The sequence below is a fragment of the Fistularia commersonii genome, chromosome 2, assembly GCF_037954325.1.
Source record: "Fistularia commersonii isolate RoL2024-O1a breed Wild chromosome 2, RoL_Fcom_v1.0, whole genome shotgun sequence".
NCBI lineage: Eukaryota > Metazoa > Chordata > Actinopteri > Syngnathiformes > Fistulariidae > Fistularia > Fistularia commersonii.
In genome coordinates, this window is record NC_141285.1 from 4,565,181 (window position 1) to 4,584,596 (window position 19,416).

General features: G+C 40.1%; 1 protein-coding gene across 4 annotated transcripts; it reads left to right on the plus strand.

The window, feature by feature from the left end:
* Window positions 1–449: 449 nt before the first annotated feature.
* On the plus strand, window positions 450–18,974 carry rel (REL proto-oncogene, NF-kB subunit). Of its 4 annotated transcripts, none has more exons than XM_086164896.1 (11): window positions 450–552; window positions 749–787; window positions 3,535–3,674; window positions 4,533–4,681; window positions 5,262–5,353; window positions 13,352–13,492; window positions 14,217–14,321; window positions 14,477–14,692; window positions 14,834–14,899; window positions 14,984–15,058; window positions 15,616–18,974. In XM_086164896.1, exons 1-11 carry the CDS (start codon window positions 546–548, stop codon window positions 16,491–16,493), a joined length of 1,908 nt encoding a protein of 635 aa, XP_086021022.1. In that variant the 5' UTR covers window positions 450–545; the 3' UTR covers window positions 16,494–18,974. The 4 variants fall into 4 exon arrangements, with proteins under 4 accessions (XP_086021022.1, XP_086021031.1, XP_086021040.1 ...); XM_086164914.1 differs by lacking the exon at window positions 450–552 and having other exon boundaries at window positions 583–787; window positions 14,477–14,521; window positions 14,603–14,692; window positions 15,616–17,966; XM_086164905.1 differs by lacking the exon at window positions 450–552 and having other exon boundaries at window positions 582–787.
* Window positions 18,975–19,416: the final 442 nt, after the last annotated feature.

Consider the following 19,416-nt stretch of genomic DNA (forward strand, 5'->3'; position numbering starts at 1 on the left):
ATTTATCAATACATTTAGCCTCCTTAATCCTTATTCTTACTCACGGGAATGTGACCAGGTGTTGGTCACTGCTTTCTCGATTGGATGCCTTTAATCACATTCGGACACTTTAACACTGACCATGGAACGTTCTTTTTTTTTTTTTTTTTATTAAAATGAATATTAAATGAAGTTTATATGAGTTATCTGGGCGGTAGAAACAGGTTAAGTGTGGTTTTAATGTTTTTTTTGTTTTGTTTTGTTTTTTCTTTTTCAAAGAATTATACTTTTAAACAGCGGAGGAGGAGGAGGAGGAGGCGGCGGCGGCTCAGCGGCTTAGCAGCCTTCCGCGCAGCCGCAGTGGTTTTTCTGTGACGCACATTGCTTCTGATTGGTCAATCCGCGGGGGGAATTCCCCGCGTAGCCTTGACTGTTTTCATAGTTCCCCGCCGCGTCTCCCTTACACTCATATTTGACTGTCACTCCTTCGTCTCGGGATTGTTCGTGGAGCCCCGGGGTTGCTCTTACAGAGCGGATACGTGTACGCGTGAGTGTGCGTGTACGTCATGGATGGTGAGTTGACTCTTTTTTTCACATTTTAATGACAATGGTGATGACGGAGGATTCGAGTCAACAGCGGTGCTCTTCGTTAGAATCACATCCGGATAGAAGGGGTGTAAATTTCCTTGAAGTATACGCGTGTTTTCATTCGTCCGATTTGTTTTTGTTTACTAAAAAATGTCACTTTTTGCTAATGTTCTCCTTGCAGTTGTCTTGCCCTCCATGCTGGTGGACGATCCAGTCCTAAGTAAGTGCATGTAAATATTATCTCATATGTTAGCAGTGCTAGTTCTGTCTCCATTTGTCAAAGTTCCACTCATTCTTGAAATAAAAATGAAAAAAGAGAGAAGAAGAAGAAGAAGCAAAACAGTGAATGTATATTAGGGTCTTTTCACTTCCTCATTTCATGTCATGGGTATGCAAGTGTCCGTTTCCCTCCCTGCTCTGTGTTTGTTTGAGGAAGAGTGATCAGTGACTTGCGCCGCGTCGTGCATGTTCGGTAAGGTGCGCGTGTGTGCGTGCACTTATGCGCAGGTAGCCGAAGAGGGCGGGTCATGCATGGTGAAATTCTTCAGAACAGTCAGAAATGTAACAATACTTGTTTCATACAGGTCTGCATAACTGTCTGTGCGTGTGTGTGCACGTACATGTGCATGTTTATATATGTGTGTGTGTGAGTGTGTGAGTGTGTGCCGTGTCCACTAAACCGCATACTTGTTTCGCTGTTAAACTAGTCAGACACTTCTCTGATCAGTTTAAATTCCTCTGGCTGATTTTTGTCTCATGCAAAACAAAACCTGATTTACATTTGATTTTTATTTTTATTTTTTTCAACACATGCAGGCATTTCTCAAGGCTGCATTCCAATAAGAAACAAAATTATATAAATAATCGACTTAAAAGATGATATATATAATAAAAGATAAAGTCATGTTATTTATTTATAATATTAAAAAAGTAGCTTGTTTTTTCCCCTATTTATTGATAATCGCAGGGTCGTTTCAATGTAAATACAAAATAACTTCTGTTTATATTGCATTTATAATTGCATTGTTTATTATTTTCTCTTGAAGAAAAAAATGTGTTTTTCATTTTGTATGCTGTGAATTTGTCGAGTCAAACAGCGATTTCCAAATTAGTAATGCATTCAGCAAATTAGTAAAAAAACATTAACACTCAATTATCTGTGTTTAGACGTAGATATTTCAATGGTGTGTCACGATCTATAACATTAAGGAAAATCCCCACCAAGACTTCAAAGTTTGGTGCTATTGTACATGTACATGTATCAATATTATTGTCTTACTCATTGCTGTCATATCAGTGTTTGACTGTATATTGTAATTAGGAGCATCTGGAAGCTACACTGACATGTATTCTTTGAAGAATTATACACAAACTCTTACACTGAATTTTCAACCAAAACCAGGTCATATATTTTCACGTCAAGATATGTCGTAAACTTCTGATCTCCAAATCACATTCCTTCACCACACTTATTAACCCTTTACTAAATAAATGAGACCGCCATGGGTTTTTTGCAGGAAAAGTACCAGAGGGAATTTTAAAATACTACTTCTCTTTTTTTCTCTCATTGAAATCAGAACTTTTTGATTGCGAGTTTTACTTTAGCCTGACAATGTGATTGGTCAGCTGAAACTTGATTCTGGTGCTTCGAGTCCTTAAAATAGACATGTTTTTTTTTTTTTTTTGAATTTTTTTTGCTTTTGTTTTTGACAGTTTAAATAAAAGACAAAAATACTTAATTTATATACAAATGTACCATCCATTCAAAACGCCACTTATAACCAGTCACAACCTGATTGCCCAGGCTATCAGCATCATGATATTTCTTCAAGATTTTTGTTTTGGTGAGAATCAAACCTCTTGATTCGCAGAGGTCCAGAGTCCGAGTGTCCAATCTTGTGGTTGATTCCGCCGATTGTAAATCTGAAGTTGTCAAATCTGTCATTCCACTCTTGACTTGAGCTAAAGTCACGTGACTCCGGTCCACATGTCCGAGTCACAGGTTAAGTTTTATTTCTTTCATTTTTCTTTTATCCCCGTTGTAACCCTAGTCTCTAACCTTAACGTGAATGAATGTGGAACAGTAACACAAAAATTGCATCCGATAACTACATACAGGACTGTCTCAGAAAATTAGAATATTATGATAAAGTTCCTTATCCTCTGTAATGCAATTAAAAAAACAAAAATTACTTTTTTATGATATTCTCATATTTTGAGATAGGATTTTTGAGTTTTCTTAAGATGTAAGCAATAATCAGCATATTAGAATAATGAAAGGCTTGCAATATTTCAGTTGATTTGTAATTAATCCAGAGTGTATGACATTTTTGTTTTTGTAATTGCATTAATTACAAAATAATTAATAATTGCATGCAGAAGATAAAGAACTTTTTCACAATATTCTAATTTTCTGAGACAGTCCTGTATCTCTATATCACTGATTTATAATATTGACAAAGAGTGACTGATTTTTGTGTCAGATATACAAATACAACTTGTAAAATGGACTTTACTTGTCACTTGGGTGTATAAACTATTATGCTGAATTTAGTGTGATAGAAGGAAACATTAAGTGTACAATTATTTTACGACTTCAGTTGTGCTTTCTTCTGCAGCCAGACTATATGTTTGATTATTTTCAGAAGTTTACAGTTACTTTGACAAACATTTAGGGCCTGTTTTTAAGAAAGCATACTTTTAAAAGAAGCAATGCTTTTGCTTGATGCGGAAATATTATCGCGTATCAGTCAAAATATAAATTCTACACCAGGTATTACGGTGTGAAGACAATGAAAATGTAACAATATTTGAAGTATGGTTTTGCATCTTTGCATCGCTGCAGAAAAACCAGAATGATTCTCATTACTACGCCAATTCGTGCTTCACGACCGACCTCCTATCGGTCAGTTCAACTCCCCCTGCATCTAATCACGGATCTTGTTTTTGTCACTTGTCCTCCCCCAGTGGCAGAGCCGGCCATCCAGATCTTCGAGCAGCCCAAACAAAGGGGGATGCGTTTCAGGTACAGGTGTGAGGGGCGCTCAGCGGGCAGCATCCCCGGAGAGAAGAGCTCAGACAACAACAGGACCTTCCCCAGCCTGCAGGTCGGCCTCCTGAACTCCATTCTCTGAAACTGCAATGACGTGTGTGTGTGTATGTGTGTGTATGAGTAAATGCTGGTATCGTGGAATTTGCAGAATTTCTCTTTCTCAGTTTCTGCATACATGACAGAGTTGGTTTCGGCATCGAGTATCATGGGACACTCTCTACACATTCTCGGTGTAAATCAAATCCTCCAGTGTAATTTTGATGGATAATAATAATGAATAATCTAAATCATTTTTAGATGATTTTTAATGGATTTTTTTTTTCAGGGGGTAGTTTCTAGGTTATCTCTTGATTTTTTTTTTTTTTATTTCCAACTTTAGGTTTTTGTTACAGTTGCAATTCTACCTAATGGTGTTCTGTTGCTGAATTTGAAGGTTGTGTTAGTTATAACCCTTTAATCCATTGCTTGTATAATTGTTATATTTACTATCCAGTGAAATGTTATCAAATTTGCAAAAAAAAAAAAAAAAGGATCAGAAAAAGACGAGTTCAAAAACAACAGTGCTCTGGTCAGGTCAATCAGACACTGAGCTGTGTCTTGACATAAAATTAGATGTCACAAACGATATGTATAATGAAATAGCAACAAAATCGGAGGGATTGGTATATAAATCAAAAGAAAGAAAGATAAACAGTGAATTTTTTGTGTTTGTGAGAGAGAGAGAGAGAGAGAGAGAGAGAGAGAGAGAGAAAGAGTGAGAGTGCGAGTAAATGAGAGCAGACTGATTACAGAGTACATTTATTGGTGTTTCAGTCCTTGGAGAACCTCAGTTCACCTCCTGAGGTTCTATGGGTTTCAAGCCTGTATTAAACCTTGAAATTGAGTTTAACAAGCTCCTTTTCTCACTCCTCAGATTTTAAATTACTGTGGCAAGGGCACCGTGCGTGTATATTTGGTCACAAAGAACGAGCCGTACCGACCGCATCCGCACGACCTGGTCGGGAAGGACTGCAAAGACGGATACTACGAGGCCGAGTTCGGGCCGGACCGTAAAGTGATCGCGTGAGTCCGCCTCCAGCTGCTGTCTGCTTTTTGCACCAAATTACATCCGTGTGCCACTAATCATCATCACTCTCAGTTTTATTTATCCATAATCATCTGACACGCATGGACACCCACGGCAGAGTCATCAACTTTCTATTATATGATGATGGTTTCAGAAATTAATTTGACAGTAAATCAGTGAAATCTCAGGTAGAGAGGTAGATTCACAGAAAAAAATATGCAAACACAAACACACACACACACACAGAGGCACCCTCAGACATGCACGCGCACGTTTAGCAACCAAGTCTGTGATGAGCCTAGCAATATGGGAATTCCCCAAGTGACATCATATTTTCTGTGTGTTAGAAAGAGAAGACAGACCTTGTGTGTCTGCAGTGCGTGTGTGTGTGTGTGCGTATACCCCCAACTTGTGCACAAGGGTGTGAGTGAGTCAGTATCTTTTGTTGTGTATAATTTGCAATTCACCCAGTAGTAGTGGTAGGAGTAGTTGTGTACTATTTTGCCTCTGTGTGTTGCAAATCTGTTGCATCATTTTTGTTTTTATTTTGTTTTTGTTTTTATTTGTTTTCCACAGGTTCCAGAATCTGGGCATCCAGTGCGTAAAGAAGAAGGAAGTGAAAGACGCCATTTTACACCGCATCGGCCGAGGGATCAACCCGTACAACGGTAAGCGATCCTCATTCAGACGGTCCGTTCTCTGCCCGGATCTGACGATTTTGACGCGTCAACTTGGCACTTGAACTGAATCCGTACCCTTTTTTCGAGGTCAATATTTAGATTTATAGTGAAGATAAAATCTTGGCTTCACAAGTGTTTCGAAAAAAAAAAAAAAAATCAAAACACATATTTGTGTGATTGATTTGATATGACGTTGTGTCAGTGAGCCAAAGCTGGTTATAATCATGTAACTAATATGTTTTGGTGTTTTTGTAAGATTTATTGAAAGACCCCTTACGTGTCACAGCTTGGTCATTCATCCTGAATATTTAAAGATTTAGAAAATCAAATTTTATAGTTGTTAATCATTTCAAACTCTTTTCAATGCAGTAGGGTGGGAAAAAATGTCATTTGTAATAATTGTAGTTTGAAGGTATACAGGTAGAGAGACATGTTCCACCGCTAAATAGAAACATATTTCAACCTCCTAATTGTACTGTGCTGAGCTGAGCTACTTCCTGGTTTCAGCAACTGTAAATATTTGTCATTTTATTGCAGTTTGACTCCAATAAGATTCTTTACTCTCAGGCTGAGGGGAGATTTAGTAAAATGCTAACCCAAGAAAACACAAATAAGTCCACTTTTGCTCACACAAGGATGTAAATTTCCTCATTTCCTCTATGACACTCTTGCTTTCTATCCCTTTCCTTCTCTCTCTCGCTCTCTCTTTCTACCACAGCCGGTCAAGATAGAAGGCCGCTTGTATTGAGTTCAAATCCGCAAAGGGTAGTTTTTCCTCATTACTGTCACCAAATTTTTGCTCTGTTGTCATTTGGCAGTATTTAAATCAAATTTGACTTAACATGTTGCCTTGCTTGGCCGGATAGGTCCGAGCAATGGGGGGCTAATGATGGCGAAAATCGGAGAATTCAACTGTTATTACCGTGTCTGATTACCGAATGGCAATTTATTCATTGAATCTAAGCACAACTCGAGTGTTTAGTGCTAAACAGGGAGCGTGAACAGGGGGTTGACGGAATTCATAAGATTGTCTTTCCAATGCGGCTTGAGACCCTTTTTCAGGGTAGTTGCGAAGATTTTCCAGGGCTGAGGTCAAAAAAAATCTGCTGTCGACTATCTATCTGCAATGATGCCATTTCCGCTATATGCTCTCATTCTGTGGCCCCGCTGTGCAGACAAGACAGTAGTTCTCATGTACAAACAAGCGTTGAGCTGCTTCCCCATTCTTGGTCACAGTTGCTCAATTCAGCAGAGTGCAGGATGCCACGTGAGAGCTGGGAATGCAGGATTCATTAAAAGGGGGAGGTTTGACAGAGGGGGTTCCCCAGCTCCCAGGGATTATGATAAAATTAGGGTTGGGACACTTTACAGGTCTGTAAAACTATTGAGGTAATGAGTATAATTCCAGGTTACAGCCAAGCATGTATGGTTTTTCTCTTTGTGCTTCAAATGCAGCAAGTTGGACCCTGCTCTCTCCACCATTGTTTCGCACACGGCCCGATCAAACGTTTTAAAACGCCGCATGGTGAAACTCCAGATCCTTGTGGAGATTCACTAGGATATGAAACAATTTAAATGCACAAAATGCACAAAAAATTATTAGCTATTTGAGCTCCATATTTGAAGCATATGTTTGTATGTGTATGTATGTGTGAGAGTATCTGTCTGTGTGTCTGAAATGGGGAATACTTTAAATACTTTATGGCATTTGAGCCACTGGAAACTACATTCTCCAATGCTTTTATGGGTTCGAGAAACTTTACCTCGATAGATAATCACTGTAACATGTAAATAATCTTTGTAGTGCCATATCAATAATACTGCAAAGAATGAATTGTTACTAGATAAACTGCAGAAAATACCCATTTCAACTCTCGCTACTTTTGTTTTTGCATAGGGGTTAAGGAAATTAATATTGCTGTAAATTAGTGAGCCCATGGTGAACGTTAATATGCGACGAACATCGACCAAAAAAGAAATAAAAAACGGAAAAAAACGCTTGGGGTTGATCAGCATGAACAAGAAGTTCAAACATTTCCCTTTCCCTCTGATATATGGAAAAAAACAGACTTGAAAAAAAAATCACAAGTCGAAAGAGGCATCCTGACCTAATATCTTAGCATGGTGCAAAGCTGCAAAAACTATGCATCCTACATTACCCATAACGCAATGCAATCAGATCAATTGCTGCTTCTTTAATACCTCAGATGTTTTGTCTCATGTAAAAAAAGTAATGTTTCACAGATATAGAGGTTGATGATGATGATGACACCTTTTAGGTAATCTCACGGGCCTTTCATTTCACCAGGGCCTCTTAATCTGGTAAGATATTAGCAATAAAAGTAGATCATGTGTTATATCAACCTACAACATGCTTTTCATCTGAACTTTGCCATACATTGACATTATGCAGCCATATACTTCAACCGGAACTAATTTTGAACATCGACATTTCACGAACACTAAAATATAGTCTCTCACAGTTTAAGGAGTGAAAATCTGATTTGCTGTCATGTCAGAGTGTGCAATTTAGTCAATGCAAGGAGAAGCATCCCCGCGCATAAACAAGCACAAAATTCTCATTTTAACTCCGAAAAATCAGTTTAAGTACGCTCAGTTGTACTTTTAACGACTGTCCCCTGTGTCAATTTCATGAAAAGGGGTGATTTTTGTGTCAATAGGAGTTCAGATGTCATTTTACTTGATGGATGGAACGCCACGAACATGAAAGATATCCTTGTATCAATGCCTCTAAAAAGAATGTTTTCTGCATCTGTTTTTAGACCTTTGACCTCCAAAATGCATGAGGTCAGATAAAAAACCCTTTTGTCCATTAAGAGTCATTAACATCATCCGGCGTGACTGGAAATGAAACGCTGTGTTTGGCACACTTTCGTCTGCAGTGGGAAAGTTGTTGAGAGACAGGGACGATCATTGCACGCTTGAGGCGAAGCACTGGTGTGAGGTTGTCGTGTTTTACTCGTTGTTGACTTGCACAAAAAAAGGAGAAGGCTTTGGTTTTGCTGGTAAAAGGGATAGTTTTAGTATGATGATAGAATAATGAGTAACATATTGGTATATTTTGTATTATATTAATATGATATTATTGTGGATTATATGAATATCTAATTGAGCGATTCACAATGATAATGTCACCAATCCAAATATGGATCCACTTTTTGGATGTGTCGGTTATGGGATGGGTCATTTATTTGGATAATAACTGAAATGACTAACATGCCAATTGTTTACAAACCATGGGAAAAAAGTAGATGCCTTGGGAAAAAAAAATACATGCATTCCCTAATATATTCATCTTAAACTCAGCAAGAAATCAGCAGTGAATCACTTCGAAGATCAACAAACTATTACCAAAATATTATAAATAAATTACACTCAATAATGTGTGCATAATTTTATTAAGATGAGCAAGCGCTGAATTCAAAAAATATCATCCCTCTTCTCCCGCTTATCCGGCGGCGGGTCATGGGGGCTGCAGCCAAAACAGTGAAACCCAGACCCCCTTCTGCCCCCACTACATGGTCCAGCTCCTCCGGGGGGACCTCGAGGGGCTCCCAGGCCAGCCTGGAGACATAGTCTCTCCAGTTTGTCCTGGGTTTTCCCTGTGGTCCTGACCAGATGCCCGAGCCACCTCATCTGACTCCTCTCTATGCGGAGGAGCAGCAGCTCTACTCCGAGTTCCTCTTGGATGATCGAACTTCTCCCCCTATCTCTAAGGGAGAGTCTGGCCACCCTGCGGGGGAAACTCATTTCGGCCGCTTGTACCCGCGATCTCATTCTTTCGGTCACTACCCACAGCTCGGGACCGTAGGTGAGGGTGGGAAGGTAGATCGGCCGGTAAATTGAGAGCTTTGCCTTTTGGCTCAGCTCCCTCTTAACCACAACGGACCGGCACAGAGTCCGTATCGCTGCAGACACAGCACCGATCCGCCTCCGTTTTCCCCTCATTCGTGAACAAGACCCCGAGATAGTTGAACACCTCCACTTGGGGCAGAACTGCTTCCCTGACCTCGTTTCCGGTTGAGGACCATGTTCTCGGATTTGGAGGTGCTGATCCTCATCCCAGCCGCTTCACACTCGGCTGAGAACCGCTCCAGTGAGAGCTGGATATCATGTCCTGATGAAGCCAACAGAACCACATCGTCTGCAAAAAGCAGTGACTCCATCCTGCGGCCGCCAAATCGGATCCCTTCGATGCCCTGGCTGCGCCTAGAAATTCTGTCCATAAAAGTTATGAACAGAATCGGTGACAAAGGGCAGTCCGACTCTCATCGGAAACGGGTCAGACTTAGAACCCGCATTGCAGACCAAGTTCCGACGCGATCATACAGGAACTGAACAGCCGATACGACAGGGTTTGGTACCCCATACTCCCGGAGCAACCCCTGCAGGATCTCCCGCGGGACACGGTAGAATGCGTTCTCCAGATCTGCAAAAAATATGTTGACTGGTTGGGCAAATGCCACCTCAAGGGCTTCGTTCCTGAAGAGCTTTTTTGACTGCCTCAGCAGCTTCAGCCCCGGAAATAGGTTGTCTGATTGATCTAAATGCTGACATTTAAAAAATATAATTGAAGTACTTGTTATTTAACAAACAAATATACATAAGACATGTGTAGTCAGTGTGTGTTTTTTTTTTTTTAAACCCAAGCATACTACTTAGCGTAATATATTGCATATATTGCAATGTATAAGCATGATACCAAGTAAGTGTTTTCGGTATATATGGACAAACCTTGCTCATCATCAAATCAGCGTGATTTTGATTTTAGAAGAAAGCCGGGCTGCAGATTGACGTGGTTGCAATGTTCAGACGTGAAGATGGCTAGATTTCTGTTTCACAGAATCAAACTGTCTGTCCTCTTCATCTCACTTCTGCTTTGAAACGCAGCTGCTTCCTGCAACGCAGTTCCCTCTTGCCTTCACCCGAACACACCCAACCACAAACGCCGAATTAATGAATAAATAGAATCCATTTACTAACTATACAACAAAAAATTTTGCATAGTAAGTAAATGCAACACATTATGTGCATATCCCGCCTCTTCATATTTATTTATTTTGTTTATTTTATTTTGTTATGATTGCTGAGACATAAGTGGTGTGATTGGGCAATGGCCAAAGAGCTATAATAAAACAATGGAACAATCCAATGCATAAAATAAGGTATATAGAATCAATGGTATCATCACACTATTTTGCACTATGAGAGTGAACACAAAAGTTAATACACGGTAGTATGTCATGTCTTGGTTTGGGAAAAGATCATACTTTTTAAATCTCAGAAAACATTTATTCCAGTATAAGAGATTCCGGATCGTCAATTCGGCAATCGGATATAGCACATTCCGGGTAAACTCTTCCATTAAAACTGTGCATAACTTTCACGTAATCCTATTAAAACTCAGACAGCCCACAAAAAAAAATTAGAACCAATGACAAAACCTCCTTGGCGGAGGTAATTAAATTTTACAGTAATTTGATCAACACTCGGAAAAATTAAACTGCTCCTATAAATATCCCGGTACAGATTTCAAAACTGGACACTTATATACACCCCACCCAACTGGCATTCATGTACATTGTCTAAAACCTTTTTCTATTTAATCTTAAGACCTCTTTTCACAAGTTTTCATAGCCCAGTTTATAACTGACGAGTTTTAATTCCATCTTCAATGGCTTCAGGATTCCTTTGCAAAACCTACATTATTTCCTGCATGTTTCCAATAGCATTCTGATGCTAGGTTTGCTAACGTGTGCCTTGGGTGCTTTTTAACGAAACATTACAATCCTGTCGAAATAAATATTCTGAATCGTGCTAGTGGATTACAGAATTATGCATCAAACTCCCAGTGGTACTTAATTGTAAAGTTTTAAAGTAACAAACATGTTTATTTAAGCAGGACCTGTTTTGTAAAATGAACTGCGAGTCGATATGTATGGAAAATAATATATTTTTACAATTGAAAGTGGAAAGTAGACATGCCAGTGGAAGATACTGTCATAGCAACTGAAAGTTGCATGTTAACTTGGTTATAACGTGAGTCATGCAGCGAAGACGTTTCTGCAGTGGGGCGTCTTATTCGTCACAGTCACACTCTCCCACATTCGCAATCACTACCACTCCCACCCACCACTTCTACGCACACTTACACCGCACAATTGAAGCCCCCCGGGGCCATCACCCCCTCCGCCACCCACACACACACACACACACACACACACACACATCTTCCATCGCCATGCCTGAACCTGCAGAGACAACTAAAAGGCCACCGGCTGGACGACCAGTTTCTTTCCAAACCATACTCACGCTCACACACATACATCACCTGCTGTGCTACCTACTAACCCACTTTGTTGCACCTGCCTGTCCAGCATGTGTGTTGAACTATAAAAACCACACCAGCGTGGTATTTTCCATCTGCATTACAATTATGTGCATAACACCCCACAGTACTCCCTCCGTCAGTTTCTCCACTGTATACTTGGTGTGTGTCTGCCTCCTACGTATGATAAAACCGATACCCTGTGAGAAATAGCAATTAAAACAGAGCAGCAGGATGAATTTGTGCCATTAAACTTACAAAGAATCTTAAAAGTGTACACAATACTTTCCAAATTCACAAAAAAATTGTCTGGGGTTCCATGATATCTAAATTTGTATGTAAAAAAATAAATAAAAAGGCTTTTTTGCAGCTTTATTTTGAAATGACAATATTCAAGAATATTACAGATATGAGCACTTTTATAAGTTTGCAGGACCGGGGAAGAAATTGTGTTAAAATCTATATGTTTTTGCATTTCTTATTCTACCCTGTTTTATCAGTTTCACATATGTCGACTCACCAATGCCAGACTTTTGAAGGGTCATAACTCAAAATCGAAGCACTGTCGGTTCACGTTCATGCTTTGGAAAACTGGTGAGAAAACACAAAGTTGAAGATACAAGTTCAGATATAAACCACGTCCACGACGCGAGCGTCACCCCTGCGACTAATTGGTGGCAAGGAGACTGACGTCAGAGCACAAGAAAAAAAACTGAGAGATGAAAGAAGGGAAATTGGACTGAAGTGAAAGGCAGGCATGCATGTGTGTGTGTGTGTGTGTGTGTGTGTGTGTGTGTGTGTGTGGGTGTCTCTGAGTGATAGCTCTACCTGAAAGGTGTGTGTTCCTCCGGGGGCAGGATGTGTGACGCTCGACCGTGCATGTGCGCAGATTAGAGAGTGGGCCCAGGCCGCTTGTCTAACCTCATATGTGACGTGCATCTGTTGACTGATGGTAGTTTATAGGTCCTTTACTGCCAACTCTTTGTTTAAAAGTAATTAATTTAATATGAAATGGATTTAGGATTTAAAATATCCTTTGATTTTCTTACATAGTCCTAACATAGTATAAGTACCGCAGTTTCCGGACTATAAGCTGCGACTTTTTTAACTTTAATAACGATGCGGCTAATATATATGGATTTTTTGGTGGGGGGCTAATGAGCTTCACGCCGCTAAAACATTCATCCTCGTCACATTGGGCCGATGAAATGAGCGGAAAATTCGGAGTCCGTTCAACTCCGGCACCGAAAAAGACGACTTTGACGGTTTCAGTGCGCAGGAGGAAGCCCAAGATAACGATTGGCTGGCCGGTGCGGCTTATATGTAGATGCGCTCAATAGTCCGGAAATTACGGTATGTACATTTATATGACAAAAGAAAAGGATGACAATGAGTCATGTTGTTTCATTGAAGGTGTTGATGTCTGGGTAAGATTAGACGTAAAACACACCGTGGCCCGCCTGCAAGCTAATGTCAGGGGTCATCATTCTGCAAAAGACAACCTTCTGCAGTTTCTCATATTTTTCAGTAAAAGTTAGATCAATGATGTGTCGTGTGATGATCCTCTACATTTGTGCAAAGAATGCGATTTAAGTCATGACAGTGACGCTCACCTCCATGTTAATGTATATCAACAGTGCCGCGTGAGGAGCTCCTGCAGACCGAGGAGTACGACCTGAATGTGGTTCGCCTGTGTATCCAGGTTTTCCTGCAGGACAAGAACGGCCATTACAGCCACGCGCTGAAGCCCGTTGTCACCAACCCGATATACGACAACCGTGAGTGACTGAGCCCTTTTTTGAATGAAGCTGCGTTGTGACCTTGTGTTGCGCAACACAGCATTTAAGGAACGTCATGTACATCACGTAAACTTACAGTCAACCTAGATTTGTCAAAGTCAGTTGCTCATGTCTGATACATACTTATCAAATAAGTAAAGTGACCAATATTTAGAGCCATTTTGTGATTCCTTTGATAATTTCCTAAAATGGTGCTTTAAAAGAGAAAGTGCCATCAGAGACTTGTAAACAAATTCTAGGATTTGAGAACGTTGTACACAAAAAATGCATTTGTACCAGTAGTTTCATTTTCTGTATATTAGTGTTTGTTTTAAAAGCCTATTTCGGCCGAGCTGATGTTTTATGTCGTTTATTGAGCTTCAAGTGTTGCACCATTTAGTAGCTTATTCAGAGTTCCTCAAACATATTAAGAAAAAGGAAGTTCTCAACACACTAACCCTCAAGCAACACGGTTACCACGGAGCACTTCCTCTTCTGACAGCAAGCATGAGACATGTGACTCAACCTGGTGAGGCTTTAACAGTAAACTGTTTTGTAAGCCTCATCAGCTTCAATAAGCCATTCAGTGAGGTTTTCTCACAACATGATTGTAAGGCTCAAAAAAAAAAAAAAAATAAAATAAAATCACTGCATGCACCTTGACATGACCAACGTGCTCCAAAACACTCACATGTATTTCAATGTGTCTACAAAAAAAAAACAGGGGCCCCAAACACAGCAGAGCTGAGGATCTGCCGGGTCAACAGGAACAGTGGTTGTGTAAAGGGAGGGGATGAGATCTTTTTGCTGTGTGACAAAGTGCAGAAAGGTAAATGATTGAAGTTACCCGCGATTTCACCAAGTCAACATGCAACTTTCTTGCTTTGTAATTATATTATTTTTCATATTCACTTTGCTTTTAATGTTGCATGCCGCTTCATCTAGCAACTTGATTTACCCGCCCCCTTCTTGTCATCCCCCCAGATGACATCGAGGTACGGTTCTTCTCCGACGGCTGGGAGGGCAAAGGTACTTTCTCCCAAGCCGACGTTCATCGGCAAGTGGCGATCGTTTTCAAGACCCCGTCTTTTCATAAAACCTCCATAACAGAGTCAGTCACGGTACAAATGCAGTTGCGCAGGCCCTCCGATCAGGAGGTCAGCGAACCCCTGGATTTCCGATATCTGCCCAACGACAAAGGTGAGCAGTGGTACATCCCGCTATTCTCCGATGATTGTTTCCAAAATCAGGCCCGCTTTTTAAAGAGGATTTAGAATATCCATCATATTGATGATACAGTACGGTGAATAGTGTCAAAGATCGTTCTCCTTTTTCTTGAAGATCCATATGGCAATTATGAGAAGAAACGCAAAAGAAGGAACTTGATGATGATGTCCAATCTCACAGGTAAGATTCGTGATACCCTTTTAAAGTAAAATTCATCCTTTCTATAAGCACAACCTCTGTAAACTTTTTTTTCTTTATCTTTAGCTGGTCCTTTTGGTGGTTTGGCCATGAACAGACAAAAGATGGTGACGCAAAATGCCTGCAGCGACCTGCACAAAGGTAAATAGTTATTCCTTTTTTTTCCCCACTAAAATGTGCCATTTGGCAAAGCTCAAATGTGACACCTTTCAGTTGACTAGTGGCATTTTATAAATTTACTGACTAATCTGTGAATGATTTAAAACATTGTTCACGCAATTGTACTTAAAGTTAAAGTTTGATTGGCGAGGTTTTTTTAACCATATTTGGTTAACTGTACAACTGGAAGGAAACCCTAAACCCTGTGTGGATTTTTTTACATTTTTTCTTCAACATGCTTTGTAATTTTTTTTTTAGACCATACAACCTCTGTGTTGAACTTTTATGCACTCTATGTGCTTTTGCATGGCAAAAACATTTGCACTGAATCTTGATTTTTTTTTTTTAGATTTTAGATTTTTTTTTTTATTTTTTTTTTAGATTGCATTCCTTATTTTTAAATGCTAACAGTCCAAGCTGTGGTCATTATTCGCTGTGTATTCCCGATAATGATTGGTAATAACTACATTTCTTGAATCAAAAATGGATCATTGGGTCTAGATAACACCGTTCAGTCACACCGCCTTTGTGTTTTTCAGACCTGAACATGTACTTGAGGCAGTCGACACCTTCAATGCAGCAGCCATCTGCCATCTTCAGCCAACCTTACCATACAAATCCTATGAATGTTCCAGTTAGCCATTCATGGGCAAGTCCCGGCCCAGCACTTTCAATGGACACGGTCACCATCAACCATGCTGGTGTCATGAGCAATGTATATCAACCTAATAGTGGCAGACAACAGCAACCAAACCACAGCTCCACTTTCCTCAACAGAATGCATCAGAATAGCTGCGAGAGTCACGTGCTTCCTCAGCTCTCCATAAAGGACTTACAATGTTTGGAGTCGGTTCCCCAGCCTCGGGCAATGGGCCAGACAGACTCTCAGCCGCTTTTCCATCTGCAACACCAAAATGAGGAACTCGCCTCCGACGCCCGGAGTCAGAACCCCCTGGGGAGCCATGGCCAAGGATCATGGACACATATCAGCACCCACAGTCCACTTCAAAATACATATAATGGGTCAGCATCTGGGGGCGAAGGGGGATCTCTTGGGCTTGGCTCATTCCCCCTCCTAGAGGGAATGGAGGGTAATGAATTTATGAAAGACCTAGTGGGAGGCGGGTCTCAGACTGGGTTCCAGCTGAAACAGGAGCCCCAGGCCACAGTGGGACCAGAGGCCTCAAGCATGCAATTCCAGAGAGAAAACCTAGGAAACACCTACACCAACCTGCTTCCTCGTCCAATGAACAATGGCACCAACATGGATGTTTTAAGACAAGATGGCGGTGGCAACACCCAGCCCCTTAAAAATCATCAAAATCCTTACCCAAACAATAGCCAGGAGGCTGGAGCTCACTTTGCAAACGTCCCAGAATGGATCATTGCATGTCGTCAGAGTGACCGCAAGGAATGACATTTCTGCCATGAAGAAATTATCAGAAGCAGCTCAAGTCCAAAAATAACATCATTTCATGAAGTCTTGCTGAGTCTGAAACTCTGTTTCCTCTCATTTTGACCAAGCAAGTTCTGGTGGACACGCACTCGGGTCAGTGCTTTGGTTGGCGTTAGGTCCGAGTAAAGGCTCATTTATGCTCAATGTATACTGCACATGAGAATAGATCTTTATGTTTGACCGTTCTGAACGTCACTGCCACCACGCTTCCGCGTGTTGCAATGAACATTCAGCGGCCACTCAGAGTCAAAAGTTTTTTCATGAGTGGGAAGAAGGGGTAAAAACATCCCAACAGCTGCAAACATGGGGACAGTGAAAGACAAAGCTATTTGGTATCTCTTGCTAAAAATGCAAAATGTCCTGTGAGGCCATTGGATACCTCATGATGTGGATTTAGAAGGCTTAGGTAGTGCCAGTGAGAGAAAAGAGTGACAAATGGCTCTTTTGGTCTTTCTACATGTTCACCAGGCTATTTGACAACCTCCAGCTTGGCCACTAATCAGTCATCAAAATAATAATGATTAGATCAATATTCTGCAACCATTTTTTATCCCCGTGCCCCAGTGATGTACCATCATGAGCGCTGGCGATTTCACACATACTCAAGAAGTTCCGCCATTTTCTTAATTTTTTCACAGTTACAAGTTTTATCTTAGCTGCACTGCCACGATGGCCTGTTGTGCCTCCAGGATATTCACAAAATGAACACAGGATTCACATGAACCATCCATTTGCGTGTCATGCGTAGAGCGTAAATGAGTCTGTATTGGGATCCATTTGGATTTACAAGCAGAGAAATGTATTTTTTTGATAGACCATTCCTATAGCAAAAACATAGTAGAATACACTTTGTTCATGGAGGTCTTTGATTGCAATTGCTGACCTGTTTTTTTTTTTTTTCCATGAAAATAATTGACCACAGATCAGATCACTGGGCCATTCTTTGTCAAAAATGTAATTTATTCATTTATTCAGACACCTCGATAGAACTAGATACCAAAAGTTACATTTTTATTTTAATAACTCCATTGATTGGTCGGTTTAAGGTACCAGACTAAGTAAATTGATCAAGTCACCTCACAGGTGTTCGCTGAGCTTGTGCAGTTGTATGTCTCAGCTGTGCGTGACGTTTATGGATAAAGATCCCGTCAAAAGAGACACTGGTGAATTTCACACCATGAAGATGTGAATGGACAACTTTCTTTGTTTGTTTTATTATGATATTGGTTTGAAAGGCAGCAGTGTGTAAGGTAACGTTTCCTGTGGGTTTTTAAATTTTTGTAAAGAAAGCAGGAAGGTTTTGTTAATGTTTCTTTTTCATTGCTTTTGTAAAGAAAAAAAAAAAAAAAAAAAGCAGACAGCGTGTGTGTTCCGGGACCAGAGTTTTGCTATGTCTGGTCAGCCTCTACAGATCTCAGAGTCATCCAAAATTCATCTAAACTTCCTTCTCCATTCAGCAATTTCAGCATTGTCATGACACATGATTAAACTAACATTCCAAGCCTCCAGATAATCAGCTCGGCACGTTTACATTTTTGCCCACCTTCTCTCAGCATACCGTTTCTGCATACAGTACCGCGTAAAGCGAGAGGATAAAAATGGGCGGAAATCTGCCAACCTTCTTTTCTTTTGCTGTCTGAAAGTTTTCTGCCAGCTATTTATTCTTAACACCAACTGGTTGGTCACCATGAATACATTCTAACATAGTGACAATGTATTTTTTTTTCCACTTAGATAAAACTAATGTTGTGTAATAACTGAGCTAAATTCTAGTTTTTACTGACTTTTAGTAAAAGCTGTTGCTGGCTTAGTGGTCATTATGGAGGCTTTCTAGTGCTGAATTGGTACCATACAGGTTAAGCATGTAACCTGAGCACAACAATCCTGAGTCTCTGTCCGTGTGGAAATACCGTACATGTCACTGTAATGTGTTACTGTGTATTTAGGCGGGATTAGCTGTTGAATGCACTGTGTACATACATGCTAGCCATAGTTCAGAACATGCTAAACTGTTCAAGAACTGTCAAGGTACTAATTTTTCCATTGAGGAAGTTAGGGGAAGCACACTAAGTGGTGACTTTCTTATGTAATGGCTATGTCATACAAGTGATCACGTGTGTTACCCAGAATTCTCCGCCAGCTGTTTTTTGTTTCTGTTTTTTTTTTTTTTTTTTTATAGAGATGTAAATTTTAAGCTTTATCGTTGTTTGATTCATTCAAGCGAGGCGCTTGAAGTAAACCAGGTGTCACACAGAGCTGCCCCATCACCCTCAGCCTGGCTCATCCTAGCAAGATGGTTCTTGCTTCTACACATTCCTGCAGCCTGTTTTGGTGTGAAATGAAAGTAGATTTTTCTTTGACTACTTTGTAAGTTTTTTTTTTTCTTCTTCAAGGCAGGGTGTTATTATAGGATCAGTTTTTAATTAAAAACAAAACAAAACATTTTTGTCTGGTTTCAGTTTTTTTTTTTCATTATATGATTATGATCTCTGCATTGTAAATATGATATCTATGACTATATAACATGTGTGGTGAAGCAATAACATGCCTTGATATAAGATAATACTGAATGAAGAAAACGGTGAGACCAAGGTTTTCGATATTGAACGAGTCATAAATTACACATTGAATATGACAAAACAAATATTGTAACACATCAGTTTCAGCACTGGCCAGAAGTGCAATGTTTGCATATATGTTGTATGCTCATCTATCCATCCCATTGTTTAGACAGGATTTTTTTAAACTTGAGGGACATTTTTAAAAGTTTACTTGGACTCTGGACTGAATCGATTTGGATGGCATATCACACTAACTGTAACAAGTTGCCTCTCTGCTCCATGCCTTCCCGAATTAGACAATAGAAATAGAAATAAAAATAATG

Coding starts and splice junctions, on each gene's coding strand:
- rel (XM_086164890.1), top strand. CDS start 3,423: ATGATTCTCATTACTACGCCAATTCGTGCTTCACGACCGACCTCCTAT. Junction 13,493..14,216: donor CAACCCGATATACGACAACC/GTGAGTGACTGA, acceptor AAAAAAAAACAG/GGGCCCCAAACACAGCAGAG. Junction 14,900..14,983: donor GATGATGTCCAATCTCACAG/GTAAGATTCGTG, acceptor CTTTATCTTTAG/CTGGTCCTTTTGGTGGTTTG.